Raw genomic sequence first — 9,589 nt, 5'->3', positions numbered from 1 at the left:
ATAATATTTTTGTCATTTTAGGAGGCCAAAAACTTGCCTTTTCCCACCTTGCCCTTTAATGCAAATATTTGGAATATCATATTTACCTAGGCCACAGGCTTGGGTGCAGACTCTCAGCCACAGACTCGGACCAATTGCAAAAGCCAGATCTAGATGAGTCTAACTTCTTGGGGGATGATACAATAGGAGTAACAGCAGTAGCCATGATCTCAGCTCGGAACTTGGCTGTTGGGTCGGCCGTCTCTTTCATGTGACTTAAGAAGGCTGCATCCTGCTCCTTCATTTTCTGTGCATGTGTCTTCTTCTTGTCTCCCGAGGAGGAAGGAGGCATCTGTTCTAGGGAAATGGTCGTATGAGTTGCTACAGGATCTTCACGTCCATCAAGTACCATATTGATGTCGGCAATGTCCTCGTCATGCCTGTGCTGCAAGTCCTGCGTTGATTCCTCATCTGCAATTGAGGATGAAGCATCGTCTACAGTAGCATCAGTAGCAGAAGTAATTTTTCCTTTAAGCTGAAAGTACAGAAACAAACATAATTAATAATTGAATTATTGAACGCAATAATACTGAAAACAATGAAATGTTTGAATTATACCTATGTATATGTCAAAAATGAAATATCAAATAGTATTTAAAATTTATCCAAACTTAAATATTTGTTTATTTTTAGCTTTGATCAAAATTGAATAAATACATTCATTTATTTGCATAATACTTGCATGAATAAATACATTCAGCTATTTGCAAATTACTTGCATGAATAAATACATTCAGCTATTTGCATAATACTTGCATGAATAAATACATTCAGCTATTTGCATAATACTTGTATGAATAAATGCATTCAGCTATTTGCATAAGATTGCATGAATAAAATAAATTCAGTTGTTTGCATAATACTCACACTTACAGGCGTCTTCTTCTTCACACGGTGGATATATGGCTTGTGAAATTTAAGGTTATCCAGTATCCACTTCTCACGGTCAGTCAGTTCGGCTCCTGATCCAGAGGGTCGGGCAGCCAGTTTACCATACCTCGTTCGAACACTGTCGTACCAGGTCAACATACATCTAACTGAAAAGAAAAGCAATGTAATTAAAAGAAACATATAAATGCTCATAAATCTCATAATTAAATTTCATAACTAAATCTCATACCTATTTACAAATTTACACCCCATATAATCTCATAAATATCTTCACGTGTTACATTTTACATTAATCTAAACATTTAACATAAAAAATCATTATCATAACTAAATCCCATAATAACTTACTATCTCTGGATAAGGATTATCTATTTTAAATGGAAACAATCTGTTTATAGCTGTTTGTAGAAGTGCTGAGGCTGAAGTGATTATCTGCCGTCGCACGATTTTTTTATAGGACGGGACTATCACGTGGAACGGTTTCTAACGGATTGTTTCTGTTGGAGTCGGTTCACTGTCTGGTCACTGTCGGGTCTCTGTCGGATCGCATTCGGCAACTTCGGGATGCTGTCTGGACAGAATCGGGCTGTTTTTACCTGACCAAAGATATGAATCAGATTAGAATCGGATTGAGAACGGGATAATCGGGACAAATTCGGCTGAATACCGCTGAATCTGGACGCTTACTGAACAATATCTGATTGTTGTCGTGATTAAATTATTTTCTTTACAAATTTTAATTAAAGTTTGAATTTCCATCCACGATTCACAGGATCTTGATCAGACTTTTGACAAATTTTAATCGGGAATGGTCCTGTCAAGGACGGCAGTAAAAATCGTGAATATGTGACCCCAGCTTAAATGGTATATTATAACAGTTTCTTACATATTTAAAGAGGTTAACATCGTAAGCTGTAGGACTGTTTTTTCCCGAGGCCCTTAAGAATATACATGTATTACTTAGGTGTACACACATTTTTATATCAATTTGTAGTCAATGTTCAGTCAGCTCTTTCATTTCAAAGATTAGTACAAGAATACTTTAAAGTTCATACCAAACTACATGTTCATTCTCATAACATTCACACTACCTTGGAAGCTATTTCTATTACTTTATTTTGCATGACCATTAACATGAAAATTGCTTGAGGACGATGTGCAGAGCTCACAATTTTTCACATTCACACTGTTATCATTTGTCACTGTACATGTACAATTTATAGCCTCTGAAAAAAAATCTATAGTATTATCATTTACATCTACTTTACATACCTAGTACGCACGTACACGTATTTTGAACATAGGCTAGCTAAATATATAAAATATACACATAACCGTCACACTATAAAAGTCTCAAAATAAAATTCCAATCACGAAGGTCAGTGTTCCTCATACAGAATGCACGATATCAACTGGTGATGAAAGACCAAGCAAAAAAAAAGATGCATGAAGAGTGGGTGCAAGGATGGGAGGGGCAGCAATGAATAATTAAACAAACATTTGAAAATCTAGTCTACTTAATACAATTTTTAAAAGTATAATTATTTTCATTAAATCTTAAAGTCTCAGTTAATGAATATAGGAATTAACATTAAATAGTTTTATCTATTTACTCTCATAATACACAGTAAATAAATTAGTGTCATATTAACTTTAAAGATATAAAGGTCAATTATTAAAGGTCAAAGACTATAAATTTTAATTAGTTTTTTCTGATATCCGAATTATCTAAAAAATATTTATGTGATTTATTTTGTAAATGTTATTAATTTAATACCAGTATACCAAAATAATATAAACTGCTTGAAGTACACAATCATAAACATTCTTAACTTTGTATGTAAAAAGTCTTCAAATCGTTAACTTCCCATGCAAAAGTAAAAAACTGTAAACTTCCCATGTAAAAAGTCATAAAACTTAAAGATTCTTATGTAAATAGTGTATATAAGGTTGTTGTGTTATGATTGTTAATTAAGTTTCCGTTTATTTTTTGGTGGTGGAACTGTTCGACATACGAAATTATGGTTATCCTATATCTAGTCAAAGACTAAAACATTATTGAAATCTCAGCTAGTAGCCACATATATCATTTGCGCCGATGATAATTTTTTTTCAATAAAATGTCTTTCATATAGTCCTGAGGCGGCAAAATAGCCACTGCCTTTCACTTACATTGCTTTCGGTCGGTAGTTATATCCTGCATTCCTTGTTTATCTTTATATGTATTAGTCCATATGGACTGGTGTGGACCCTCATATAACATCAAATTAGTTGTTATATTGTATAAAACAGAATCCGGGTCCGTTCGCCCTTATTCATGTTCGCTCTAGTACATTTTTACCTGTTTGTCCTGATTTTTATGTGTTGTTGTTATCCAGTTGCATAATGTTTATTATTAGAACAGAGTATATTAAAGTTTGTTGAAAACAATCGCTGAATATTTGTATTGACGCAACCAAATAATTATTTTTCTGTGATTTGCATAGATGAATTCTGGAATACAGTGTATTTATCTTTATTGATATTTATTACCAATTTAAATAATTCTATTCAATCAATTTATGCAGTAAAATAATAAATGACCTTTCGATAAATATCCAAATTCCTGATCTTTTGTAAACATACATGTAATTGTTTCACATTCAATCAAGTCACTCACTAATCCTCACTGCTGCGTATATTTTATATACGAAAAACTTTAATGAAATGAAATATTGTTTTTTTTTTTTCTTAATTAGTTAAGGTATGACTGTATCTATTCGAAATAACATCAAACATGTGACCCACACTTCAATTTGAAAGAAAAAGATATTACAGTCATTCTTTCAACATTGTTCAAGTATAGTTTTCAATTATTGAAACTTGTGCGCACAACTTTAAAGCTTGTGCCCGAAGCGCTAGCCTGACCACTACCACCTAGTGATATGTCTCTAAACAAATTTTACCAAATATTGAATTCGAATATATAAAAATTAATCGATAAATTATTTTATACCTCGACTACTTACCCACTGATAATTGACATTTTACATTTAATTTAGAAGCGACAGAGTTATCCGGTCAACCAAAGGTTCCCTAGAATCCTATCTCTCTTGGTCTCTCCATAGTCCCAAACCAATGCTGCATCTTTTGGTATATTAACTTTAGACACCAAGAAAAGTTTCTCACAACTTTTTCCTTTTGAATTATCATGCATCACAGATATAAGTTTAAAACTCGGAAACTGTTACGAATGATTGAAATATCGTGCTTAATTTTCCTCTTAATTAAACAAAACTCCACGCTTATTCCGTTTACCATCTAACACTAAACTCGTTACAGGATCAAATACTGCTACTGGGGGCAAATTTTTTTCTGTATATTCCTTCTCGTGATCTTCATTTTCGGAACTTGTTTGACGATGAAGGTCAACAGCCTCAGTTCGAACATTCAGGTATCCAAGGTATATATCTTCAAATCAGTTCTTTTAGCTGCAATGACAGACGACTTCACTGATTTGACAAAATCCTCAATATATGGAATAATTACCAACACGTCCCTTTGATGGCGATTTATTTCTTTTAATTTGTGATTCCTAGGCATTTAGTGTGCCGATTTTCAACACTTATGTACTTGATTAAGCCGACGTTCATAGTTAACTAATACACAGTTTAATTGACATGTCAGATATAATTTAGTCGTTGTATGTTGAAAAGTTTATACAGTGCTGGTCTCGATTGTTAAGTTAATGCATATATATGAATCATTATGATTAACAAACACAGGATGGGTTTATGAAATCATCCCGTTAGTTTTGCTGTAATAAAATTTGTGATCACAAAAGATCTATACCATGCGTACAGTTCCACTAAATTCTTCAAGAGTGCAAACAATACATTAATAAAATTCTTAACTTGGGGCATGAACAGATAAAGGTGACATTGTGAAAATTAACAAACCTTTTAGAATAAGTATATACATTTGTACCTCCTTTTTAACGCTTTGTCAACACTTTGAGTCCGTTCATTCGTCCGTCCGTCTGTCATCCATACATCTGTTAACTTTAAACATTTTATCTTCTCCACTAAAACAACTACATGTAAAGGAAAATGGAAATAAACTAAGCAGGAAGCACCTACGTGAGGTCTTTCATACAATTTGCCCATTTTGTCCAGATGGACAATCGCGTTGTTACTGATTGACTCAGTTCTCAAAAATCTTCTCCTCTTAAACTACTTTACCAAATGCATTACACTGATACATATTTGAATGGTCGTTTATAAAATTTTCTCATTTGCTCCGATCGGACTACACAAATGATCCCTGTGTACAATCTTTTTTCCCCTGATCGGTTGATATAACAAAAATTCCCTTCTCCCCCGACATGGCCTTGACCAAATGAAACGAAGCTTGACAGGAAGCACTATTGAGAGATTATTGACCAACTTTCCGCATTACGCCCAGTTAAGGCAGTATACATAGGCAGCCTGTGCGATTCTTGTTTCTCGTTATTCGTCCGTCTGTCTTTCTGTTCTCTCTTTACTTTTTAATCTTCTCTTCTAAAACCAATAAGCGGAATTGAAATTAATTTGACAGGAAGCATCTATGGGATGTTTTCACAAAGTTTTCCATTTCGCCCTGATTGGACAACAAACATGGCCACTATGTGTAATTCTTGTTTCTGATTTGATGATATAAAAATGTTATCCTCTGGAATTGCTTGAACAAATGGAACTAAACTTGACCGGATACATCTATGGGAGGTTCTTTAAAAAGTACATTTTCATTTCGTCTTAATCAGCCAACATTCAATACCGTCATAGTCAATTCCTGTTTCTCATTGGTTGCTTTATTAAGAAAATCTCTGAAACTGCTTGGCCAAATTCAACAAAACTTGACAAGAAGCTTCACTAAGTCTTGTTCTTTACAAAATCTCCGCATTCCGTTCTTATTAGAATAAAAATATGGTCGCAATGTAAAGCTCTTGTTCACGATTTTCTTACATAAAGAAATTATTTTGCTCTGAAACCGCTTGTCCAAATAGAATTGAACTTGATAGAACACATATGTGGGATATTTTTACGAAGTTTTCTCTCTTTCTCACGAAGGACATTTATGCAGAAAAAAAAATGAAAAGGGGAAGTGAAGGTAGAGTGACTGCTTTAATACCATGCGAGCTATACATGCTCATCCCTTTGATCCTCTATTTTATATCTCGATCAGTAAGATGGGGACGCACAGTACAGCACGCTACCTTATACATGTACATATACACCTATTACGAAAATTCACTGACTAGACAAAAGGTACATGATCGCAGGTGCTCGGGAAGGAAAAGCAGATCCTGTTCCACATCAGGCACCCGTCGTGTTGCTTATGTTATAACAAATCCGGTAACGCCTGGCTAAAAATAAAAGAGGACAAACAGACAAACAATAGAACACATGACACAACATAGAAAACTAAAAAATAAGCAACACAAACCCCACCAAAACCTAGGGATAATCTCAGGTGCTCGGGAAGAGTAAGCAAATCCTGCTCCACATGTGGCACCCGTCGTGTTGCTTTTGTTATTACAAATCCGGTAAATAGTCTAATTCGGTAGGTCACATTCATGAAAGGGAAGGGGATTGTAGTTACGACGTAAGAAACATATTCGATATCATTTGTGAAACGGTTATTCCATAACGGTCAACCAACTCGCAATGGCGTCCGTTAAATTTACGAAGGGATGATTTCAACTTCACCATTTGGAACTCTTGGTTTAATATCTTCCTTTATTAACAATTGGTTGAGGCAAACTCAATGTTGACTAGGGAAACGACAGAATTAGCACTTTTCCATTAATATAGGGCGTAACTTATGAAGTTATGAACTGTAAAAGTGACGCTATTCAATTACAAGTGTGATCTGTGTTTTGTGGTACAAGTATAACGTATAGATATTGTTACATTTGGTCAAATTATTTCATTTTTTTTTTATTAAAAACAGCAACAGGTGCAACGTAAGGGGAAAAGCTCACCTACCCGTGTGAAAATGATTTTAATCAGAAATCATACATTACAAAAAATGATCATTACTAATTCTAGTTCCACGAATTTTTGTTTTCACGAATATAATCCGTTCTAACCAATTAAATAATTCGTTATCAAAAATTACAAACAAATATTTTGCACTTTTTTTTACACCAAAAACCCCCATATTTCCGGCCCAAATTGTATTCAATTCAATCAGATGAAACATAAACGTTTTCAAATATTCGTTACTTATATTACATAAAAAGTAAAATCACAAAAATACTGAACTCAGAGGAAAATCAATTCGGAAAGTCCATTATCACATGGCAAAATCAAATAACAAAACACATAAAAAACGAATGGACAAAAACTGTCATATTCCTGACTTGGTACAGGCATTTTCAAATGTGGAAAATGGTGGATTCAACCTTGTTTTATAGCGCTAACCCTCTCACTTTGATGACAGTCTCATCAAATTCAGTTATATTTACAATGTTGCATTAACTAAACAGACACAACAAATAAAATAGTCAAAATATTGGTACAGCAGTCATCATCGTGTAACAATTTTAAAAGGAACTAAAAGGGCATCACCTTCCGTCCAATATCAGATAAAAACATATAATTAGAATAGTTTAATTTAAGATATTGAATTCCCTTACATTGGTGATTCTCTACGTAATATACTAACTAACAATCGCAAGATGTTTGAGGTAAAGCGACATTTATAAACGTTTGACTGGTTGAAATCAATTCGATAAACGAGGGTAGATGATCTAACTACTGATGCATCTAAGTTCTTCCTTAACATATACACTGTCTCCAATACATTTCAACTGGATAAAAAAACGACTCAGACTTGCTTTTCATACATAACTGATAAAAAACTGACTAAAATGTAACAAGATGTGAACAATTGTAAGTCAAAATTTGACCTTCAACAACGGGCAAAAACCATAACGAATCAAAGCTATGAAAAAAGTAATCGATTAAAAATGAAGACGTTAGGCCTGAATTGAAATACAGCTTTGAAAAAAACCGACAGATGGCAACCATCGACAACCACTAGTTTTGGGCACTCGTGACAGGGATAAAAATGTTTGTAAGCGCTCCACATTCCCTCCCAACCTCAACCCAAACAACCCCTCCTTCTTTCCTCCTTTATTGTTACAGGTTTGTAAAAACACAAAACTTAAAAGTGAGAATTGAAATGGGGAATACTAGTATATCAAAGAGAAAAAAAAAGACAAAAGAGCAGACAACTTACCACACAGTATTCGCAGCTAGTGAAAGCTAGTTCAATGCCGCATTTTCAATTAATAGATAAACCATGTTCTAGTCAATTAAAATCTCAATCGGTACTCATCAAACAAATTTCGCAAAACTTAAGTTAACATTTGATTTTTTGTTTTGCAGAACTTAAAATCGTGTACTAACAACCATTATTGCCATAAAGACGTCTACATCAGACATCAAAAGGGACTGTCGGATATTCTAAGTAGTTTTTAATCTATGGGTACCAATGTGTCCACTGATCAGTTGGTTCCATCATCAGGTGGATCCCCTTTTCCCGTCTGTTTCGGCGCTGTCCGCGACAATCTTCCTGTGCCTGTTTCCCAACTTTTCCAGCCAAGCTTCTTTTTATTGGTCCAGTTAGTCCTATGGACCCCAAAGGCTCTCCAAAATGTTTGAGAAACAAAGCCTCTACAGCCTACCTCCATTGAAAAATACCATGTCCTCCAATTTGGCTCTTGAATCGGAGGGTTGTTACAACCATTATTGTCATAAATATGTGTACATCAGACATAATAAAGGGAATGCGGAATATTCTAAGTAGTTTTTAATCTATGGATACCACTGCGTAGCTGGTTCCATCATCAGGTGGATCCCCTCTCCCCGACTGTTTCGGCGCTGTCCACGACAATCTTCCTCTGCCTGTTTCCCAACTTTTCCAACCAAGCTTTTCCTTATTGGTCGAGTTAGTCCCATGGACTCCAAAGGCTCTCTAAAATGTTTGAGAAACAAAGCCTCTACAGCCTATCTCCACTGGAAAATACCATGTCCTCCAATTTTTCTATTGAATGTCTGTTACCTGATACTTGGTAAGCTTTCTCTCATGTGCTTCTCCCAGTCTTGTTTCCCATAGCAAAAGAAAGACCTGTCTACTGATTATGGACCATAGCACAATGTCTTGTCGGAGGGTTTTGTTATAATCTCTCTTGGAAAGTTAGTCTTTTTGATAACCGATACATGTAACAGCGTTTTTAAAAATGATCTTAAATGAAAAAAAAAAACCCAGATAACAGTGAATTCAAATATTTAAAAATTTTAAAAAAAAAAATAGGCGTTTTTTTTAATTTTCTCTATAATAAAAGTTCACAACAATGCCAACATCTAGAAATTGACAATCAGGGTCGTTTGAAAACAAAACTTTACGACAAAAGAGATGATTTCAGCTTTCCAATTGTGAACTTTCCATTTCTAAGTAGCAACATACCAGCAGCACCTGCATACGGGGTATATATCTCCCACTTGATACTATATTCCCGTGCTTGCATTTCCTATCATGATTTCCTTGCTAGAGGGTTGCTGCTCATAAGCTATTAAACCAAGTGTGAAGTTGAAATCATCCCTTCATAAATTTTACGGACGCCATCACGAAT

General features: G+C 34.6%; 1 protein-coding gene across 3 annotated transcripts; it reads right to left on the bottom strand.

The window, feature by feature from the left end:
- LOC139503149 (uncharacterized) lies at positions 1 to 4,573 on the bottom strand. Of its 3 annotated transcripts, none has more exons than XM_071292881.1 (4): positions 3,939 to 4,573; positions 1,279 to 2,156; positions 907 to 1,076; positions 1 to 514 (listed from the first exon to the last, which is right to left on the bottom strand). In XM_071292881.1, the coding sequence occupies exons 3-4, from the start codon at positions 1,066 to 1,068 to the stop codon at positions 83 to 85; spliced, it is 594 nt and encodes a 197-aa protein (XP_071148982.1). In that variant the 5' UTR covers positions 1,069 to 1,076; positions 1,279 to 2,156; positions 3,939 to 4,573; the 3' UTR covers positions 1 to 82. The 3 variants fall into 3 exon arrangements, with proteins under 3 accessions (XP_071148982.1, XP_071148984.1, XP_071148983.1); XM_071292883.1 differs by having other exon boundaries at positions 913 to 1,076; XM_071292882.1 differs by lacking the exon at positions 3,939 to 4,573 and having other exon boundaries at positions 1,279 to 2,475.
- Between the last annotated feature and the right edge of the window lie 5,016 nt (positions 4,574 to 9,589).

Source organism: Mytilus edulis, chromosome 14, assembly GCF_963676685.1.
Source record: "Mytilus edulis chromosome 14, xbMytEdul2.2, whole genome shotgun sequence".
Taxonomy (NCBI): domain Eukaryota; kingdom Metazoa; phylum Mollusca; class Bivalvia; order Mytilida; family Mytilidae; genus Mytilus; species Mytilus edulis.
The sequence above is the reverse complement of the archived record's forward strand: the minus strand, read 5'-3'. Positions and strand labels throughout refer to the sequence as shown.

Coding starts and splice junctions, on each gene's coding strand:
- LOC139503149 (XM_071292881.1), bottom strand. CDS start 1,068: ATGTTGACCTGGTACGACAGTGTTCGAACGAGGTATGGTAAACTGGCT. Junction 515..906: donor AGAAGAAGACGCCTGTAAGT/GTGAGTATTATG, acceptor CTGTACTTTCAG/CTTAAAGGAAAAATTACTTC.